Below are 22,330 nucleotides of genomic sequence, written 5' to 3'. Positions count from 1 at the left end.
TTCCCTTTGTATCAAGATTTCTACCATACATTTATTGATGGAGGTCCTATGTAGGTAGAAAAGTCCTGTTTTAACATTTAGCCATCTTCTCAGTTCTTTGATGTTAGATGATTTCTTTTAATCTCACTGTTGAGCAGCTGTGAAAAGTGAAAGGGAAATTAAAATAGCCCTATGCTTCATTAGCCTCACAATATCTTACAAATAGTAGCTTTTAACAATTATGTTATGTCATCTATTGATAACAGTGAACAGATGTTAACCACATTTCCTGATGTGATAATTTACTGTTGTCTGGTAGCTTTGAGGGTCGTGTAGAACATGACAAATAAAGAAGAATCCTTTGTATTCTTAAATCTTTACATTTTATTTTAAAACACAAAATTTCATATTGATTAGCAACTACTTTTGAACAGAATGGTGCATTAATTAAATGCCTTGTCATAACGGTAATAAGCTCTGTTAAAAAAATAAACATCTCACAACAATCTACAGTGTCAGCTCTTTAATAAATACATAAAACCAAAGTTAGTAGTCAGTTAAGAGTTGTGTGAGCAGGTTCATAGTATATTATGTGAAATTATCATATTCTCAATCTTCTGTATCATTTAAGGCAATGTAGCTATATGTATAATCCAAAGCCAGAAACAATATGAAACATGTTCAGGAAGAATTTACTTCTTTCTTACAGCTATTCCATATTCAAATACTTTAATTTAAAAATATATTCTATATTAATTTTTTTACAAAGGCAGTATATGTTATGTGAAACACAATAAGATTATGTTACTGATAATTTAAAAACATTTTTTATTTTTGCAGAGGTTTAAAAACCTTAGTAAAGTAGCAGATACATGTAAAATAATTTTAAAAGTATGTTAAATATACACAAATGAATTTCTATATTAATATGTGCAAATTTGTATTTTCTTATAATTTAAAATTAAAATATTCTATACTTAATATTTTTAATAAAATCTATGTACCATAAAGTTGAAGTCTTATCAAAATCACATTTGTCTGTTGGATAGTGTAAAGTTGTTAAACTCTATATAAATCACATATTTTCAATTCTTGATGATTACAGTTTTTGTACTGTTTTATTAGACAATTGTAGATAAAGTTGGTTGTAGAGGCTGGAAACCTGATCAATAGAGTTAACTTATAGACATAAAAATCTTATGCAAAAGAGTATTTCAGGTAGATTAAGAGTAGTGTTATGACTTTCAGGTATTTCATTAAAAGCTGCTCTGAAAGCTGAACAATTGTTTTACATAATGAAAATAATGTAGGTATGCAATTTTACAACAGTTATTACATGGGTTTGAAAGAAAATCATAAAAAGAACAGAAAGGATGAAAAGCAAAAAGTAGGAGAACTGGAGAAGACAGATTTGTTGTATTTTATTTTCCTCCTGCAGTTGAAATGAGACGTAAGATGCTATAACACCTAATTATGATGGCTTGATGGGACATTTATCCAGTTAATTTTATTTAAATGTGAGATGATCTTATAAAAATTCCTTAGAATTAGAAAGAATAAAAATTTTTTAACAACAGTTGGAGAAACTCACCCATTCTTGTCAGTTAACTTAGGTTTGCTGAAATCATTATTCATGGCTTAAAATATGAATAAGAGTTCTTTGGGGCTTTCAACTTTTGTAACTTAAATATATGCAGGATCAGAGCTGACAAAAGGAAATTGTTTATAATGTAATTTTATTGAAAATTGGCCTCATATATTATGATAAATGAATTCACCAACATTTATAAGGAGTATTTCAATAGTCATGAATGTTTAGTTAAAATTGAATTAGTGTAATATTCATTCAAAACACTGCACCTAAGATGCCAATGAGACATTGCAATTTCAGGAAATCACAATTCCAGAGTTATTAAATTGAAAAGGTGTGTGTTTTAAAATCAGTGAGACACATATGGATATGTACAGTCAGTTATACATAATAAATTTGCTATGTAAGAAATACAAGAGAAAAAGGAAATGATCTGAATGCAGTCTCCTTCTATACTCCTTTGAAAAAGTTTGCACTGCATTAAGTGGAGGTTTAGATAAATACATTTATAAATTAAATATTAAAAGTAAAAAAGAGAATATAATAGAAATATAATTGAGCTTCTAAGTAACTGAAATTCATTTTCTACACTTATGACAACATATGTATTGTGAATCTTTGAGAATGGAACGAAGCTGACTTGTAAAAATTTAAAATTCTTAGTTTTAACAGATCTGTCCCTGTTTAGAACATGGACGCAAATGAATATTAAAATCAGCAAGCAATATTTGGAAGTGAAGAACTTATTTATACCATTACATTCTATTATTTTTCATAATTAGGCTTATTGACCTTAAAGTTTTAGGGAAATCTCTTGGGAAATAGTAAGTAGATAAAAATAGGACTCAGGAAAGTAAGGAAAAGCCTTGCATCTAATCTAGTAAATGGGTATCAGGAGGAGTACAATTCTATGAAGTAAAATTTTCAAAATATAGCACAGACTATTTCAGTGTCTCATGGATGCCTGCTTGTGTACATAAAATATTTTCAATGGAAATGAAGTACTTTAAAGATTTTTATTATTTGGTGAAATGTTCTGATGTATCCACTTATTTTATTTTATCTATTTTTTTTATTTTTTTCTTTAGTTGGCAAGGATTAAACTCAAGACCTTGCACTTGCCGGGCAGGTGTGCTGAGCTAAACCTTCAACCTCTAATTTTAATATTTTTGAATTTTGAAAAATTTGCTCTAGAAATAGCTAGTTTTTTTGTTATATTTATAAATCAAAACTAAGTCGAACATTTGGGACATAAGATTTTTAGTTAATTTTTAAGTTTTCTACAGAATGTCTGTGGCATAATAAATACCAGCAGTTTTCCAAAAATATATCAGATACGTATAAACACATGTATACTACAGTGTGAAGATGTCCCAGAGAAATCAGCTGCATGCAGTTATGTTGTAGTGTATGTATGGTACATTTCTTATTAGTCATTAGCAGATTTTAGGGCACAAACATGATACTGTACCAAAGTGTTTCTCAAGTTCCTAATTTTGTTAGCAAGTTAAAATTTCATTAATTGCATTTAATATCCATGAATCTCAAAAGGTTCCTGTGGTCACTGTAGCTGAAAATAGGTTCTATTTACATAAATTATTTAATCTAAGAATACCCTGTTTCCCCTTATCTTTTAATTAATTATAACTAGTCAAATATTAATTATCTTCTCACAAACCATTACACAGAAAAAATATTATTATTCAAGTAAAATATAAGCCCTAAAGTCTTTATGAATTAGCTTTTTAAGTAAATAAAAAAAAAAAAAAACACACAACACATCCCAAACATAAGTACAATCACCATGTAGCACTGCATTGCCTACAAGGAAGTTTAACCCTTCCCATGAAAACAGACTTGGTCCACTTGGAAGTTAGTGCAAATTAGTGAGGGTTTAAAATATATAAATCCTTAATTTTTAAGGATTTAATTTTATTACGCTGTTTTGCTCATTCCTTATAATAATTTATTGTTCACAAACACTGTAATGTTAATTTTTAAACTGTCAGCACTTTCAATGATAGATTATCTTCCCATGTTTTGTTTTGGTGAGTTCTCAAGCATCCATTCATTTATGTATTCATAAAAGGGTGTGTATATGTGTTAGACTACAAGATGTAAGATATATCGTCATTAGTAACCACAATTTTCTTGTACAAGTGAGTCACACAACAGAAATAAACAGTGTCCCCAACTTCTTGTTTGGGAAAGGAAATTATATTCAATTTAGCATCATCATAGCTGCTAGCTATAGAGGACAGTTAATGAAGTTGTTGTGTTTGTCAGCCTTAAAACAACTTAACATTATTTTCAGCTCTCTCTGGGGCAGAATACAGGATGGAAGTTAGTTTTCATCTAGAACTTTCACTCAAATATTGGAAGACAGAAAGTCTGGGAATTTCAAAGGAATTTGAAATAATTTCCTTTGCTGTTTAGGTAAAATTGTACCTCACACAGGCCAGTTGTACTGCTAGCCAATAAACTCAAACTGAATAGGTCTATAGGGGTATGCAATGTGAAGGAGTTTCCTTCAAATAAGTTAGGGCTCACAGACCTTAAAAAGAAATCCGGAATTGAGCAAAGCACAACTCCAGGGGGCGCTGTTTGTAGGCTATAATGTGAAGAGATTTCTCTGGGTTATGCCATGCTGCTAATTAGTAGGAAAGAATGGAAATCAATTAAGGACAATTTAGTTGGATTGTTTTCTATCCTGCCTTGAAATTTTCTCAACTCCATATATTTACATCAGCAAACCAGATTTTAAAAACTTGGCCAATTGAGTATTGTAAAGATTCAAGAGGTAGCATGCTATTGTGCAATGAGTACTAGCTTGCAATTAGAAGACATAAACTCTCAACCTAATGCTGCCACTTCATCACTTGGATATTTCTTTGAGAAATCATTTAAATTACTGAGCTTCAGTCCCCTTACTAAAGAGAACTAACTTATTTCTAAAACATTATATTTTCTTCTTCCAATTTTACACTTTCATGATATCTGATGGGTTAGATTGGAATGAATTCAAAGAAAGAATATCTTTAGGTTGCATTAAAGGGCAAAAGATTATACATAGCTTTTTGTTAGAAAAAATTTATATCTATTTGGAGCAAATCTTAGCAAACTCATCTACAAATGAGGGACTTTGCTTGAGGCAGTTTCTCATTGTCTTGTAAATTTCAATTTACATATTAGACTAGTGAAATGATGAAACAATCCATCCAGTTTACCAGGTAAGAAAATACCACATCTTTAAATACTGAAGTTGTTCAGGTTTAGATGATACTTTACAGTGTCCTTTCTTAACATTCAGTTTTTAAAACCAGTTATTCTAGTAAAGTGACATTGTATTACAGGTTTATGGCAGTAGTACCTTAGCACTTATTTAATCCAGTCATCTGTGACATATATAAACTTATCCCGGAAAGAGTAAAGGCAAAGTATAAATGCAAAAAGGAGAGATTGTTGGAATTAATATCCATTTTGTAAAAAGGAGAACACATAAACACATGCATCAAACCACATAGCAATATTCCTTAAGATTATGGTTCTATCTGTTCACCTTCTGAACGAGCCTAGGATTCTTGGCTAATCACTGCCAATAGTTGAAGGGTTTGGCAATTTTAGTATGTAACTGCCGGGTTATGTTTTCATCCGCATGTTCAGGGCAGGATTGTTGCTGCACCCTTATAGTGACACAGTACTAATCTATCCAAGAACATTGTGTCTCTGGGAAGCGCAGGAATGACAGGTACCTGCAAAGTGTAATCAGTGCTCTTCAGATGATCTACATTCTATGCTGATCTAAATAAGTTATATATTACAGTAAAGTGCTACATGACACTAGTCTCAAAACAGTAGTAAGACACATTTTTTTTTCTGAAAAATTCAGCAGCTATGTGAGTCACATGGCAATGAGGATGCGTGTCAGTCTTCATTCAAATATACAACCAACAGTTGTCATGGTCTTGAACAATTTGTTTCTTCTTGTGACTTTTACACTTAATATTTTTTAGGAGCAATATTTAAAAATCCAGTTTCCCACAGAATATTTTTAAAGTCTTCTTTTAGAAGTTGCACCTGAAAGTCTCATGAGCATTTAATTTGTTGATATCCATTTTTATTTCTTCGGGCTTCTCACGTCGGTAGGTGACTGCTCTTGTGCAAACACTCTGAAGAATCAACTTATCCTTGATGGAGAAGAAATACTATTATTAATTTAAGGCCTAAATATTGTTAGACATTAATACACTGATAATCACCATTTTGTAGAATTCACTGACCTTTTTTGAGGTGGACATTCTGTAATCTGATGAGGACTTGACTTTACTACTATTCCACTGTAGTATCACCTGCCTAATGATAAGGACCTTCAGCAACCCAATCAAGAAAGTAACTATGAATATGATGAAGAATATTCGTAAGTAGCTAGGGCTGGATAAACATTCTGTAATAAAACAAGAAAGACCTGATTGAAAATCAGTTTAATAAATCAAAGGATTCTATCATGTAAATGAAGTTCACATTTCAATTTACAAATCCATATTTTCAAAACAGAAGACATCTTTATTGCACATTTATTGCTAAAATATTACAACCTTCCTTTGGAAAATAGCTACAATTAAAGTATTTAATAACATTATTTCTTTGCAGCTTGAGCCTATAATTGTATTAGTCCTTTGGGAATATGTCTAAATTGTTAGAGTATTCTCTCTGGCATGATAGAGAAGCAAAAAGTACAAAATGAACAGGTTTATTGAATTGAGGACATGGTGAGGAGAACACAACCCATGGCAGCTGGGCTGTGTCCTTCGATCAGATACAGACAGGCAGAGGGTTCTATGGCCTCTAATCAGAAATGGCACATGGAGCAGATATTGATGACGTGGGAGGAACTGATTGGAATTCTCTGTGCATACAAACAGGAAGGGGAGGTGCAATTAGGGCTGAAGAGGAAGGAGGAAGTAGTAAGTGTTCCCGCTTTGGCCTTCTGCCACGTTAGACCACTGCCATAACTGTACAGTCATTTATACTAGGGCATTTCATAAGTCCTTTACCCAAATATAATTTTTACATGATAGAACAAGGGGCAATTTTTGTAGCGTGTATTGTTGAACCATAAGTGAAAAATAGGACTTAAAAAATTATTTAATAACTGGGCATTAGCATATGTATCTGTTGTTATGCTTTCTCTTCATTTCTTGCACACAAGTAATGGAAAATAAAGTAAACATCTGCAGAAACTAAAATCAGTCATCATTCTAATAGATAAATATTTCCTCTGAAATTGCAGCATAAGTTTTCATTATTAGCACACATAGGAAATAGGAGTGTCCAATTTGAGACAACATACAAATCTCTTTTTTATTAGTTTACATCTTACTTCCCTTAACCAAACCTATGCTATGTGCTCCTAAAATTAATTATGTATTTTTCCAAGAACAAATAATTACTAGCTGGAGAAAAAAAAAATGCTGTTTTAAGAGGACAGGCATGCTAACCCTCTGTGTTAGCACCAGTCCTTGGCAAAGTCTTACTGAAAAATATGCAGGCTATGTTACTGCCAGAGGTATCACCCTACTCTTAGAGGAACACCATTGCGAAATAGCAAGTATTCCACAGAACTCACCAGCTGCCCCAAATGTGTAAAATCACTTCCTGACCTAAAGAAGCCTGTGTTCCTCTGCCTGTTCAGTGGACCTTGGGAGCTTTCGTCAAAATGTTGAAGTCTCCCTTGTAGCTGAGAAGGCCTCTTGGGAGAAGGCCAAGGCTGGGAAGGGAGCATTATCCAATCATAGGTGACGTGGGTCCAGATTTGTAGTGAAGGCTAAGTGTGCTCTTTGTTGGGAAAAACTCAGTGACAAGGACAGGAGGTCCTGTCCCACAGAGCCCAGATTCTTTTGGTCAGTGATAAAGGACCTTGAAAAGAAGGTCAAAGGCAGACCCCTGGGCTACTTATTGGTATGTAAATGCAAGATTGGGGTGTAAATCTTCCATTGTTACAATTCTCAGGGAGACACAATTTAAGATGCTGTGTTCAAAGGGAGTCTTTGAGTTCTAAACAGTCACCTTCTGGTTAATGACCCTCCTGACATTTGTGTGGACAGACAGTCATTTCCCTTGGCTGACTCAGGGTACTCAATTGCTAAGGCAGGGCCTCAGAGGGGGCACGTGGCTTGATCTTACTTTCTGGCTCTTCTCCAGGTGGGACCTTAGCCAGAGAAAAAGAAAGACCTTTTAAGTGTGACTGAGTGCGTAGATAACAGAGGTGCCTAAGCAACACCCTTTCCCTCTTCTTGCACAATAGTTGTCAAGAGGAGGGAAGTCCTCTAACTACTGAGACATTTCAGAAGTACTTCTCATGGCTTAAGACAGAGGACATTTCCAGGGTTTAAATCTGCATGCATTTTTAAATGCTGTCACACATGGTCAAACATTTATTCCTGACCCATGCTTTTTCTTAGTTTAGGTCAGGCCAGGGCTTTTCCTACAGAGATTTAAGGGAATACTATTTGTAATAACGCTTAAGTCACAGTAATGTTTACCCAACGTAATAAATGACATGTTAATAGTAAGGGCCCTATTTATTAGAAAGGCACTTGGCTTTCTGGAGTGATTGCTGCAGCCCCAGCTGGCAGCACATGGAGCTCTTTTCGGTGCCAAATTCGTTATGGACTAAGATCAGTATGGATGTGAAAGAAAAAGAAAACAAAGCTTGGGAGAAAGCTTGTTCTTCTCTGCAGCTTCATTTATGTCTTACAGACTTTGAGGCTGTATTACCTTACTTTCACAGATGAGTAAATTGATGTTCAGGGAAATTTGTAGGAGGGCTGATATTTCCTAATAATGCTAAAGGCTTTAGGCCAAGATCCTCAGACTAAAAGTTCCAAATCCTCTCCATTATGACACAGTTATATGCCCCTAAATATAAATATATCAGAATGAGAAGTTCAGGAATGCTCTTTTGAAGTTACATATACTGTAAAAGCAGATCACTGTTGCTCAGAATTTTATGGCTTTACTTGAAATATGAGAGCAAATGTTGATCTGATGTAAGGATGGTCAGAATCAGAAGCAAGTTTGAGTTATGAAGAAAAATGATGGTCCCACAGGGCTTATCTTTTAGCGAAATGATTCTACATGGGGAACCGTATTTTGGGTTTAACTGAGGCCTTGCTAGCCAATTCATTTGGAGGCCGCTCCATGGAGGTGCTCAGTGTGGAAAGACAGCTGTGAAGGTGAGGTGGGAAACCTAACTAGTGAGCAGAACCATCTTTGAGAGTTTTAAACACACGAATTACAAGTTCACCCAATCCCATACAAGCACATGTGCAGTTTTCATATACCTAAGAAACCTCAATAAAACTGTTTTAAAAATAAAGCAGTGTTTAATAATAAAACAAAAATCAAAGCCATTGCACCCCCACCCCCTTTAGCATGGTTAGTTACAGGACCTTTTAGGGAACATGACCCTAACACATGCTCTGCATTCTTGGAGCACAAACGTCTGGCTTACCTGATGCTTGGTCAACATAAAGTTGATCCAGGAGAGCACATGAGGTTTTACACTGAGCAAGTACAGCTTGAGACAGATTGTGAGGGTGAAGGCATTGCATGCAGTTCCTATAAGGGGATATATTTATTCTTTAAATGTGTAGGCTCTAATGCATTGTATGGAGAAATACAAATAACAATCCAAATTTTAATAAGGTGCACTACAGAAAATTCACATTGTTATTTTGAAATACTGTATTTCTAAATGACTTAAATCATTACACACAATTTTAAAATCTTGCAACATGAGAAAGTAAATGTTCTAAAATTTGAATAGAATAAATTAGAAGGTACAGTGATGTTTATAGATTAGTGGTCTTCGAACAAGTCTATAATTTTTACTGGAAAAATTTTAATGCAGAATAATAATGTTACCTTCATTTAATGTATCACCTTTCACATGTGTATCATATTTCCAGACCACTTCATAGCCATCGTCATTCTTAATCATAGTAAAAGTAAAACACGGTAATAGCAAACATTTATTTAGTGATTGTCATGCACTGAAGATTTTTTAATATAAATCATTTACTTCTTTCATAGAACTATGGTAAGGCATTATTATTATCCTCACTCTCTGTATCAAGAAATCAATCCACAGAGGATTGTTTTATTAGTACATATTTGGCATACATAATGATCATATTCATGGGGATTTTGTGCCTGTGCATAATATATCTTTATTTTTTTCACCATCCGCCTCCCTTGCCTTCAGCTCTTCTTTCCTTCCTCCTCCTTCTTTATTTAGTTTATTTTACTTTTTTGGTACCAGGGATCCAACTCGCAACCTCAAGCTTGCCAGCCAAATGCTTGTGCCCTTAGGCCGATGAGCTAAATCCCTGGCCCTCCTCCATTTACAAGTTTGGTTTCCTTTTTTTTTTTTTTTTTTTTTTTTTTTTTAATTTTTTCTCTTTTTATTTGATTCCTTTTTCCTTTCCCCTTGTCACATATACTTTTAAAACTTGTCCTAAACATACAATTAACTCGTAGCCAGCTGGGTAACAGGCAGCTCTTTTCAAAAACTTAAACAAAACAAAACAAAACAAAACAGCAACAACAAAAAAACCAGAAAACAAAAACAAAACAAAACAAAAAACCTAAGATAGTGAATACCTGGACTTATTTGGTTGCTCCAGCAGCTATTTAGTGGCCAAATATTGGAATCCAAGTACCCTAATTCCTCAAATCCCCTATTCAATTACTTTTTGAGCATGATGGAACAATTTATCTGAGTCATGAATTTTAAGGAAGGGATAATAAAGAACAAAACCAGCTGTGCTGAAGGACTGTTTTGTGTATACAGGGGACAGGAACCTCGTACCAGTTGTCACCGCAGGCTGAGTGGCAGGTGGGGCAGTGTTCGCAGAAGCGGCCGATGCTCCTGGGGTCGGTGCACTCGCATCTGCCGCACACACACGTGCCTCTCCCGCTGCACACCTGGCCCTTGGAGTTGACACAGTGCTGAGCGGACGCTGACGGGCACTGGCACTGATCCCCATCCCAGCCACTGAAGCATCGGCATTTGCCAGCTTCACACTCTCCATGCCCTGTAACAGAGGCACACCGGGATTTAACTGATAGAGACCACTGGCTTTGGGAAGAGTTTTTGAACCTGGACTCCCCCATCCCCATCTCCATGGAAACACACTGCAGTCAAGTGAATGGAAACAGCATTGTTTTGTATCTGTCTGAAATAAATGGTGCCAGCGTTTAGGAATGCCTGTTTCTGAAGTTGTTCCATTGTAGATCATCTCTCCACACTAACGTATTGTTCTAATGAGGCTGAAGGGAGCTCCTGCTTTGGTGGCTGCCAGACTACTTGAGTGCACTGTACATTCAATTTTAAATTAAAACACATAAATATACAGAGGTTACAAAAGCTAAAGTAATGAAAAAATACAAATACTTCATTAGTGGTGTCTACAATATATGCAATTACTGCAGTCTCACTATTGCCAAGGGGCGTTTTTAAGTTTGAAAGATCTCGGGATGTGATGCTTAGGCTGGGTTTAAATATCAGATCTGCCGAGAAGTTTAAACTATCTTTTCACAGCTGCCGAGCATCATTTAGTAGGTTAGCAGGGTGGCCCTAATCTGGGCTGTTAGATGGTACACGGAAGAGAACAAGGAAGACGGAGTGCGTGCGTGTGCGTGTGCGTGTGTGTGTGTGTGTGTGTGTGCGTGTGCGTGTGTGAGTGTGTGTAAGGTGATAGTAGTGAAGGGCATTTATGTGATGAATATTATGAGGAAACATGAGTTATACATAATTAAGTGGATTTTAGACTCAGTGACCAAAATTTAATATGCCAGTGTGAACTAGAAATCTCCACGAGGGAGTAAACTTTACAGGATCATATAGTATTTCTCAAATGTATTTGGCTACAGAACCACCAGCTTTTTTTTCCTCTCCTTTTTCTTGCTTTTTTTCTTTCTCTCCCTCCTTTTCTTCACCCTCCTCCTTTCTCTTAGTGTTGAGCTTAATCTAGGTTAAGTGTCTCTCAGAGTCTAACATTGAGTCAGTTCAATTTGCTAAGTGTAAAACTAATGAGATCTAGGCCAAACATCTGCCAGACCCCGATCCTCGTACAGCCTGCACGCCAACTCACAGCTAGATGACCTGTGAACATGTGTTTTTATTCCCAGAGGAGAGTAGTGAAGAAAATGCAGTTTGCACTCAGACACAATCATCTGAGTCAGATTCTCAACTGCTTGTGGGTCGGTAGTACCACATTGTATAGGAGGATTAGTACATAGATTTTTGATATTTCATTGCAGAGACTGGGACTCTCAAATGTATATGAAACTTTAAGAGATTGCCAGCTATAGGAAATGATCTCAGAAAATTCCTTCTTTTCCCTATAAAACAATATTTCCTTGCTCTGTAAAATGCAGTAGTCGACTGTTGGTTCATTCTGAAGTCATTTTTAAACCCAGCCTAGCCACAATTCCAGTTACAGCTGACTAAATGTTTGAAATATAAAACGTATAGATATAGATATATACTATTTGCCCTTTCACATTGATGTAGTACTGGCCACATTTTTAACTTACACAAGAATTAAAACAATTTTTTTAAATGTTCATTACTTTCCATATGCTTAGGACAATGAATTATTTCTATATAGCATAATTTAACAAATATTTATCTAATAAAATGAAATTATTAAAAAAAAGCTTTCAAAATAAGTGAATTTTCCATACTGACGTGAAAAAACTGCAACAGAACTCAGATACCAGTTAGTGTAACATTTGAAAACTACTTTGTACTTTTAAACAATCCAGATTTTTTGAACTCTAACCTGTAGGTGGCAGTAAACTGAATTAGCCAAAAGTAACCCTTATACTATTTTTATTTTAACTTAGTTCACTTTAAAATTTGGTCTGTGTGTGGCCAGAGGAACTAATTTTCTAGATTAGTTAGTAATCCAGTATTTTCTTTCTGAAGAATGCTGTCTTTTGGCAATTCCCTCGCTGGTGGTGTTCCAAAAATAAACTGGCAAGGTTTAAATTACCACAAACTTACAATACCATCTATGATGATGCATTAAGAATTTTCCAGTGAATGAAAAGTATATTTTTATAGTTCGCTTCCCCTTATCCTGACAGAAATAAAATCCTCTGAGCAAGCTGCAGGGAGTGACCATTTGCCAGAATGAATCAAACTTATTCTTCTAGAAAGTGTGTCAGCCACCCCCATCATTTCCTTCTCTGGTATCATTCTTTTTAAGATCAAGGAATACATGAAAATACGAAGTAATTTTAGCTTTTTATTTGAAAGTATATCTTGTATGTTTAAATTATAAACATACAGATCATGTGCTATAAGTCTACTGCTGTGACTTAATTTCACAGACTATAAAACTTTGAACATTAAATTCAGATTCAGTGGTACTAATTCATAATGCGATTTAAATATAATTTAACATATATGCTACTGTGGCAGCAGTTACTCAAAACTACCTGTATATATTTATACTCACCCGCACATAGATTTCCATGGTGATACGGACAGGAAAAATCATCCTTTTCACAGTATTTTCCATAAACTTTTCCAAGCTTAGTTCTGTGACATACGCACTTCCCACAAACACAAACTCCTCGGCCACTGCAAGCAGGTTGGTCCTTTTGTGGCTTGCAACTTTCAGACAGAAATCTGTCTTCTTCCAAACGACAGTCACTCTCATCACACTGCCAGCACTTGGAGTCGAGAAGAGTCTCGTCTACACACTTCCTTCTTGGCCTTTTGTGGTCCTCACACTGACAGCTGCAGCTTTTATATATGTGAATTTTAGTGGTTTCATTGAAACCAATTGGTTTGATTATTGCATAGTTTTTTCCTCCTGTGACATCACAGTTTTTCATTGTAACTGTTACATTGAAAAGAACCTAAATTCAGAAGAAAAAGGAAATATATTGACATCTTCTAATTTTTCATTGACAATATTGCATCTGTTAATAACATTTGAATCAATGATATACCATTTTAGAGAAGCTAACAATATTTATAAAATATATGTATAGTCTCTTTTATACGCAGATGAAAAATCCTCCCTTTTGTCATTTATTTAGATAATTATTTATTTAGAAATTAAAGGAAGGGATGATTGCTAATTGCTTAAAGTATATTATTAAACAGAATTGAGTATGCCTGTAGAAGTTACAAGTGTCTATTCTACTTTTTTTGGTCTATTCTACTTTTGATGACTACTTTCTTAGAAAACTTGACAGTGGACTTATCAGTTTCTGGATTTAGCTCTGAAAATTTGAGGTTCCTGAATATTGGGTGTGCTCTAGTAATTTTAAACTCTCAGATGTTCAAATGCAGTTTATTTATGTGTTTATTTATTTATTAGGGCCCCAAGTAAAACTTCAGAGATAAACTGTAGTAAAATAGAGATCGTCAGTGGAGATAAAAGATGAGGTTTTCTCTTGTATTATCCAAGGAATACAGGCTGAGGACTCCTTTTCAACTCTTAAGACTTCAACACAGGGTGAGAGATTAGTCCAGAACTATAGAACCAGGATGGAAAGAACTTGGTTTTTATCTCCTGCGAATTTTTCCTTTTTTTTCTGTTTCTTTATTTTTCTTTCCAAAACAGGATTGATTAATGTGTCTATTAGTATTTTGAGCTACCTTATCATCCATCATCAGATACTTTGGAAAATAAGTGTGTGTGTGTGTGTGTGTGTGTGTGTGTGTGTATTTTCATGTTGGACTGAAATTTGTTACAATTTAAAACTAATATGTGCTAGGTTTTTTCATTGGGAATTACATATCACATGATACAAAATATCTAAATTTAAGGTCTTCTATAAGTTAAGAATTTGAGTAACAATTGCAATATTAGAATTAATATACAGTTGATGCTAGTATTTTACTTGAAATGTTTTTGTCTTTAAAAATATTAGAGTAGGGCACAGAGACACATACCTATCAACCCAGCAACCCAGCAGCACTAGGGAGGCTGAAGCAGGGGCACCACTATGAGTTTGAGGCCAGCCTGAGCTACATAGTGAGTTCAGGGCAGGCCTGGACTACATGAGCAGACCCTGTCTCAAACACTCTCCAGCAAAATAATATTAAAAATTAGCAGATGTGTAGTATAATATTGTCAGTGCCATTACTAATAGCAGAGTTAAACTTGGGGCTCATATAATTAAGAGACCAGATGACAATCTTGAAAATCAAGTTGTTTATGATATTTGGTTGGAAGTAAAGGGGAAAAGGGATTTAGGCAAAGAAAATAAACAAAAAAGTCATACGAAGTAAGGAAATCCATTCTTCTAAATTTGAGATTTTGTGAAAGAGTTAATTTTCTGGGAAATAACTCTGTTAACTTTTGCTAGACAAAAAATTCCTCATAAGTTAATGGAAATAAAATGTGTAGTTTGTAAACTGGTATTTATCTTTGGAATAAAATCCAAGGGATTATGATAAAGGGAATTAAAGAATTAGCAACTTGTGATAATTAAAGTATAAAAATTGTAGGCTCAGTGACATCACCCACCAATTCCAAAATCCAAGAGTAAAAAACACACTTTAAAGAGAAAGAAAGTCCTATTTTATTAAGTTTGGAATCTTAGGATATTCTATCTATTCTAACAATTTGTTTCTTTATAATATGATACTGAAGTAATTAATAACCTTATAAGTTAGAAGAAATATTAGAAATCTTCTAGTCTAGGCCATTCATTTAAAAATGAGATAATTAATGTCTCAAAGGGCAAACAACTAACTAAAAACCACTTTGCCCTACAAGGATTTCCTCTAAAAGTACTTTCTGTTCTCTTCTTTGCCAATTCTCAGAGAATCCTGTCTCCTCTCACCCTATTTCCTGATGCTTCTGTGATCTGAGCTTCACCCTTTTAGGTTAAATGGTGCTCTTATTCTTTGTAACGGAGTTCTCTCCTTCATTATGAATATATTAAGACAGTCACAAAGTGGAAGGTTTTGGAATTCTTAGCCTTTTTAAACTTGTCCATTATTTCCCCTGGTATTACACTTTCAACCTCACATCTACTCTAAGAATGAGCAGTTTGCATCTAAAGAGGTATTAGCATCATTATTATAGTCACCACTTGTTAAAGGAGAGGACCTTTCCTCATCTGTACCAGTTGTGACACCAGTGTGTGAAGTTTCTACTAATATCAGTGTTTTATATGGGATGTTTATTTATGAACATGAAAATTGGAGAGAATAGTTATTTGAGTGAAAACAAGAAGGAGCTGTTGGAAAAGACACTAACAATTACTCTGAAGTGTAAATATTCTTCAGAGGAACTGGTAGCTTTTCAGAATGGCCTGGAATTCTGCAACAAAGCATGCCAAAAATCAATGTATTTTAAATGAGGAAAATGTGTGGCTACATACTTCATCGCTGCTTGTCACGTTTCCACACCCATCCGTGCCTGGCTTTCGGGCGCCATCTGGACAGATGGCAGTTACATTAAAATAGACACCTTGTACCTGGTTTTCCACTTGGACTTTCACTTCTGAAATGAGCTTCTGCAAAGACATAATTTTTAAATAACTTTACTATAGAATTTTCAAATGTAAGCAACAATGCACAAACAAGCTTATTAAATGTTCTAGATTTAGCTTTTTAACTAAATTAGAATCTGTTTGTATAAAAAGGTGAATAAAATCTGTTTCCATAAAATGAACCAAATATATATATATATATATATATATATATATATATATATATATATTGGCACTGGGATCAAACTCACAATCTCATGCTTACCGGGCAGGCTGGTGCCACTGAGCTAAATCCCTGGCCCCAACTAATTGTATTTGAAATGTGCAAGAAATAATACTGATGCATTAGATTATCTGCATTTAAATTTCCTGTTGGTACCGACATATTCATGACTGCTTTTTGATCATTTTAGAGTTATTTCTTATCCAGCCTGGATCACAAAAATGAGATACTGTTTGTATTTTGATAAAGTGTAAATAACACATTGAGAACACATATCGTAAAGAGTGGATTTTGACTACTTGAGGCTAAAGAAATATTTAATTTTAAGCACTCTGAGTATCATGAATTCCAAAATGACTTCCTCTTGAGGAGAACATTTTTATATTGTAGGCACAAGCATTCTCTGACATTCTAATGGATCTCCAACAATGGCCTAGAATGTTTTTCAAGTTCTCTGTGCTTGCCCATGTCAATTAAGCTAGTTTCAAGATTTAATTCTAAAATAGGGTTTCTTACTGAGCAGGAACCCACCATTCATTCACTTACTTTTTAAAATGGTCATTGAGCAAACATTCATTTAATGCCCATCATGTTTTAGGCACTCACTAATTTCTTCTTTCACAATTCCTGACTTCCAAAGTTTTCAGCTACCTTAAACATATCCTTAAGATCTGTTTGCAGTGTGTTCCATAAAGTTAAGACCCTACGCATGCAAAAATCCATGTCTTATACGTGTAAAGAGAAAGGAAGGGAAAATATGTATGTATTTACATTATACCTGTATCTTATATTTATGTCTGTATCTAAAAAGAGTGGCATATATGAAATTAAAATTTCCTGTGGCTTTTAATTCTTTCCTTTAGCCATTTTATTTCTTAAATACTATGTTTTTGGCCAGTATGGGCATAGAGAGCTAGCAGATCTGCCTCTGCCTGGTGGTAGAAGACTTGCTTCCTGCGGCAGACAGTGGGAATGGGGACACGCAGCCAGGTAAGCCCCATGCACCTCACCTGCAGGCCAGCACTGGAGGTCCTTGCATCTTTCAGGGAACCATCACCCTCCAGGAGAATCAGACAAACACAGCCCTGTGTGCCTGCCACCATCATGGGAGTTCTGGTGTAGACACACAGGCTGAGAGAAGCAGGCCCCCTCCACACATGCCTGGCCATCGGGGAAGGCCCAGTGTGGCTGCACAGGTCTGGGGAAGCCTGCCCCATTCCCTGCTACCTCCCTGTGAACCTGGGGTCAGAGGAACCCAGGTGCCCGTCCCATTCCTCTACACTGTTGGGGGGCCGCCAGTGTGGGAAGTTCCTGGACCCGCCACAACCAGCTTGTTGGGAGGAATCCAGGAGAATGTCAAGATGAAGGAAGAAGAAGCAATCTCAGACCTCCAGCCTGCACAGAACAAGTCTGGGAGATACAGTCATGGAAGAAAACAGAAGTTACACTCCTGAAACCTCCGCGAGGATAACAACTGAAGTAAAGAAGCAACTCCATGAGACTGTAAAAATAAACAGATCACAAATAATGTCTCAAGTAAGAGAAGAAATTTAAAAAAATGAAAGAATTGCTCAGCATATCTAAAGAAGACACAGATAAAAAAGTAGAAGAGCACAGGAAAATGATGGGAGCATTGAATGAACAATATAAAAAGGAATTGCAATGCATGAAACAGATTAAAAAAAGATATCCAAAAAATTAAAAAGTCAATTGAAAACTGGCAAATCTGCTTACAAGAGACTGAAGATAGACTATCAGACCTTGACGACAGGCTTGCAGCTAGCAGTTGTGAAAGGAAGATCTTTTAAAAATAACAAGGAAGTAGGAACTAACAATTCAATGGCTTCAAGATGATGCAAAGAGAAATAATTTAAGAGTGATAGGTATCACTGAAGAAGCAGGAGTCAACACAAATGAAATAAGGCTATTTAGAGAATAATAGCAGAAAGCAGCCAAACATGGGAAAAGGATCTGGCATACAAATAAATGAAGCATATAGAACTAGCCATAACCAAAGTAAATCTAAACCCAGACATGTAATAATCAAGTTCCCAGAAGTTCAGCCCAAGAATAGAATATTAAAAGCTGTTAGAGAAAAGAAACAGATCACCTATAAAGGAAAACCAATCACAGAAAACTTGTCAACACAAAGTGTCAAGTCAAGAAGAGTATGGAGTGAAGTGTTTCAAATCCTGAAAGAAAACAACTTCCAACCCAGATTGATCTACCCTGCAAAACTATCTTTCAAAGTTGATGGAAAAACAAGATACTTCCATGATAAACAATAACTGAAGGAATTCATGACCACCAAACCAACCCTACAGAAAGCGCTGAAGGATATTCTAGGGAGAGAAAGATGACCATGATTCCAGGAACAGCAGCAGAGGAGGACCCCCAATCAAGACAGAATGAAGAGGCAAAGTAGAGGGCCAACAGCAGGAGGACAGCAGGGCAGAGATGAACCAATGTGTGCTGGTAGTAACCATTAATGTAGATGGCCTCAGGTCAGCAAGAAAAAGAAACACAAAGAAAGTGGATCAAGAAAAAAGATCCATCAATATGCTGTACACAAGAAACACATTTAACTCAAGAAGAAACTCATACACTGAAAATCAAAGGGGAGAAAACAATTGTTCTATGTGACAGGAGACCAGAAAAAAGCAAGTAACTTGCCCATCAGCCTCAGAATGGATAAGAAAGATATGGTATTTTTATACAATGGAAATCTACCCAGCTATTATGTGGGATAATCTCCTACATGTAGGAGCTCCTATAGGTCATGTTCATGGGTGAAATAGTTTGCACTCATACGGGTGAACACTAGCACAACAAACAGAAGGAGTTAGTGGGATTCAAAAACACAATAGATATTATAAAAGTGATAGGGAAGGAAACACCTAGAAGGAGAAGGTGGTACTGAATGTTAATTTCTTATTGTCTTGAAGTCTTGTAATGTTTTCATAATTTTGTTAGATTTTACTGTGTCTGATGGTAAGGGCAGCTATTTTGAACATAATGGGATGCATTATGGTAATCATGGATGATTTCCTATTATTTTGTTTTGAAGTCCTATAATGCGTTCACTCCTTTAGTTAGTTTTATTCTGTTTTGTTTTGTTTGATTTTATCATGTGTGATGGTATGAACAGCTACTTTGTAAAAAAAAAAGGAGACATTATAGTTCGCTTCCTGTTACGGTTTTGAAGTCCTGTAATGTTTTCATTCTTTGTTTTGATTGGTTTTAGTCTGTTTTCTGTTATTTGACTTCATTGTGTAAGAGGGTATGGGTAGCTATTTTGGAGAGAACAAGAGACATTATGATAGCCATTGTTTATTTCCTATTGTCTTGTTTTGAAGTTCCATGGTGCTTTCATTTTTTAATTGGTTTTATACTTTTTTTGTATTAATTTATTGTGTGTGAAGGTATGGACAACTATTTAGAAGAAAACAAAAGACATTATTGTAGCCTCTGTTGATTTCCTGTTGTCTTGTTGTGAAGTCCTGTGTTGCTTGCACTTTTCTGTTCTGATTTACTTTATTCTATTTTGTTTTATTTTCTTTAAAATAAAATTTTAAAAAATACTGCATTTTCTAATCTCCTGGAAAGCTCATACACTGCAATTATTAATTAATTTGAGCAAATCACTAGAAATTTCCAGTTATATACAAATAATGTTGACAGGCAATGTTTTGAAATGTCAGAAGGAAATGCCTAAAAGTGTTCTTGGCTTACCTTTATAAAATTTAGCATCTCTTAAGACTTTAAACCAGTAAAGCCAATGTTTTTCAAGCTGTGCGTGACTGCAATCTCTAAATGTTTTCCAGTTTTGAAATTTAGAAATTAAGCTCCTTATGTGATTTTAAACTTTCCTTTTCTGGGATGGACCCTTATTTTTCCCTGATACATAATTCTTCAGTGAATTGTGCATTGTTTCAGTGGAACTACAGAGACATGATTTAGAATAAAATCAGAAAAGAGAAGAGGCCTGAGGCTTTCAGCAGCAATGTGGCTAGTATTTACTTGGTTAAATTCTGCATGTATTGGTGGTAGGGTCAGTGAATGTGGGGAAGTGAGACTTTATAAATGATCCATAAATTCAAGGTAGACATCATACATATGAGATCATACTGCAGGAAGCACCTGGGGCATGGGATAGAACACCTGCATTCAGATCCTGCTTTTGCTTATTAGTTGTGACTTATTTGCTTCACTTCTCTGAGCCTTGGTTTCCACACATATACAATAACACCTGCCTTAAAAGTCAGGTATGAGCATCAAATGAAGTCATCTAGGGGAAGTGACTGCTTCTTAGTAGTGTGAAAGTAACAGTCACTATTATTACAACATCCTAACAGTGATTATTATATCTGAGCCCTGAGAAAGCAGATGTTTCTTCAATATTCAGGCATTCACTCTTTGCAAAACTGATGACAGCATATGACCATTGGTTCAATGCAACACTGTGTCTATCAGGATGATTCTTTCAATCAAATTTTTTTGGCAAAACTGCTAGATAATTGTCTGAACAATCAAACGATCATAGAGAAGCCAACAGAATCTTCTTAGCAAATTTAACATTCCTGATAGCAATTCCAGGCAAGATGTTTGCTTTAAATGACAGTGTGAATTGTTTACTTTATGACATAGGGATTTATACACTTTCTTGGTAATAAAACACATTTTCCAGCTATGATTTGTGACATCTTGAACACCAGATTTGGAAAGAAATTTAGCCAAAGTTAAGTTTATTGTCAAGGAGCACGGAAGGCATAGAAAATTGAAGTCAGTATCACAAACACACTGGCAACTTCATGGCAGAGCCAGAACTGAACTGCATGTCCTAGTTCCTAATCTTATGTTCTTTCATGCTACCACTGCTTTCAAGATATCACTTTTTAGTTTGTACCTCACTGCAACAATGTGAAAGTTTCTTTAAAAAATTTGTGTGTAATATATACATACCTTGTAGGCATCTACTACCAAATTGTTGAGGTTGGCCGCTGTTGATTCTATTTCACCAGCAATGGTGCCAGGCAAAAGGGGTAGAAGTTCCTACAAAAACATATGACAAGTGTTTACATAACACTGTGTCATGGGTTAGTGATCAACAATAACAGTTTTGTAGTTACCAGTGGAGAGTGAGCTAAATAAACGAAAACAAGTTTAAGACGTGAAAAACAGAAAAGCAGTACAGAAATGGTAGTGTGCTCATGTGTACATGTATGTGCATGAGTGTGTGTGCTTCCTGAATTACATGATGATCTAACAATCCAATCAAAGTATAGGCCAGCATTTCCCAAAGTGTCTTCTGTGGGACACAGCCATGGAGACTTTAAATATGAAAAGGATTCCGATGTTAAATAAATTTGGGAATTCTGTATGTGGTGTCTCCTACTTAAATATTCACAATGCACCTTTGCATATTAAACAGGTCAGAGTAGTCCTGAAATTTGGAAGCAATTTAATGCAGCATTTCCAGTACTTCTTTAGTTACTAAACTCTTTTCTCACATCACAAAGATAAATATTTTCTAGAACTAGTGTTGTATAGAATGACCTTTGGGACATATTAGGAGGAAAAGACATGGTTACAGATGGGAGTTTCATGGAGCAGATGTTCACAATGGATAATACTTAGTACCTCTAGATATTCTTAGACAGAAAGTGACAATAAGCAGAGGCTTGCTGTTTTGCCTGAGAAGAAACCGATTCGAGTAAAGGGCACTTAGTTATAAAATCCACTTTTTTCACATTTTTTCTGCTCATAGGCATCACTAAGTTCCTGCTTCATGCCAGACGGATTTAGGCACTATCAATTTGGTATCTCAAATCATAGGGAAAATATATCATATCAATTTCAAAAATTCATTTATTCAGCTTTTAGTGAACATCTACTATAGACTATCTTGGAAATGCTAAATTTCTAGGCCACATAATTCCCATCCTTAAGGATTGCATAAAAGTGTACATAAAAGTGACATTTTCATAAACAATGTGCATGTGAAG

The 22,330-nt window shown here is 35.2% G+C and overlaps 1 protein-coding gene across 4 annotated transcripts in view; it reads right to left on the bottom strand.

Annotated features, from left to right (window-relative positions):
• Nucleotides 1-339: 339 nt before the first annotated feature.
• The window catches only part of Itgb8 (integrin subunit beta 8), an 88,133-nt gene continuing 66,142 nt past the window's right edge, over nt 340-22,330 (bottom strand). For all 4 annotated transcript variants that reach the window (XM_063239228.1, XM_063239236.1, XM_003469807.5 and 1 more), the window contains 7 exons: nt 21,288-21,377; nt 15,992-16,126; nt 13,102-13,507; nt 10,443-10,668; nt 9,084-9,190; nt 5,851-6,014; nt 340-5,757 (listed from right to left, as the gene is read on the bottom strand). In XM_063239228.1, coding sequence (XP_063095298.1) covers nt 5,635-5,757; nt 5,851-6,014; nt 9,084-9,190; nt 10,443-10,668; nt 13,102-13,507; nt 15,992-16,126; nt 21,288-21,377 — 1,251 coding nt within the window. In that variant the 3' untranslated portion in view covers nt 340-5,634. The remainder of the gene's footprint in view (nt 5,758-5,850; nt 6,015-9,083; nt 9,191-10,442; nt 10,669-13,101; nt 13,508-15,991; nt 16,127-21,287; nt 21,378-22,330) is intronic.

This window comes from Cavia porcellus, unplaced genomic scaffold (genome assembly GCF_034190915.1).
Source record: "Cavia porcellus strain 051 isolate PalLab524CR breed Dunkin Hartley unplaced genomic scaffold, mCavPor4.1 scaffold_2, whole genome shotgun sequence".
NCBI classification, from domain to species: Eukaryota; Metazoa; Chordata; class Mammalia; order Rodentia; family Caviidae; genus Cavia; species Cavia porcellus.
The sequence above is the reverse complement of the archived record's forward strand: the minus strand, read 5'-3'. Positions and strand labels throughout refer to the sequence as shown.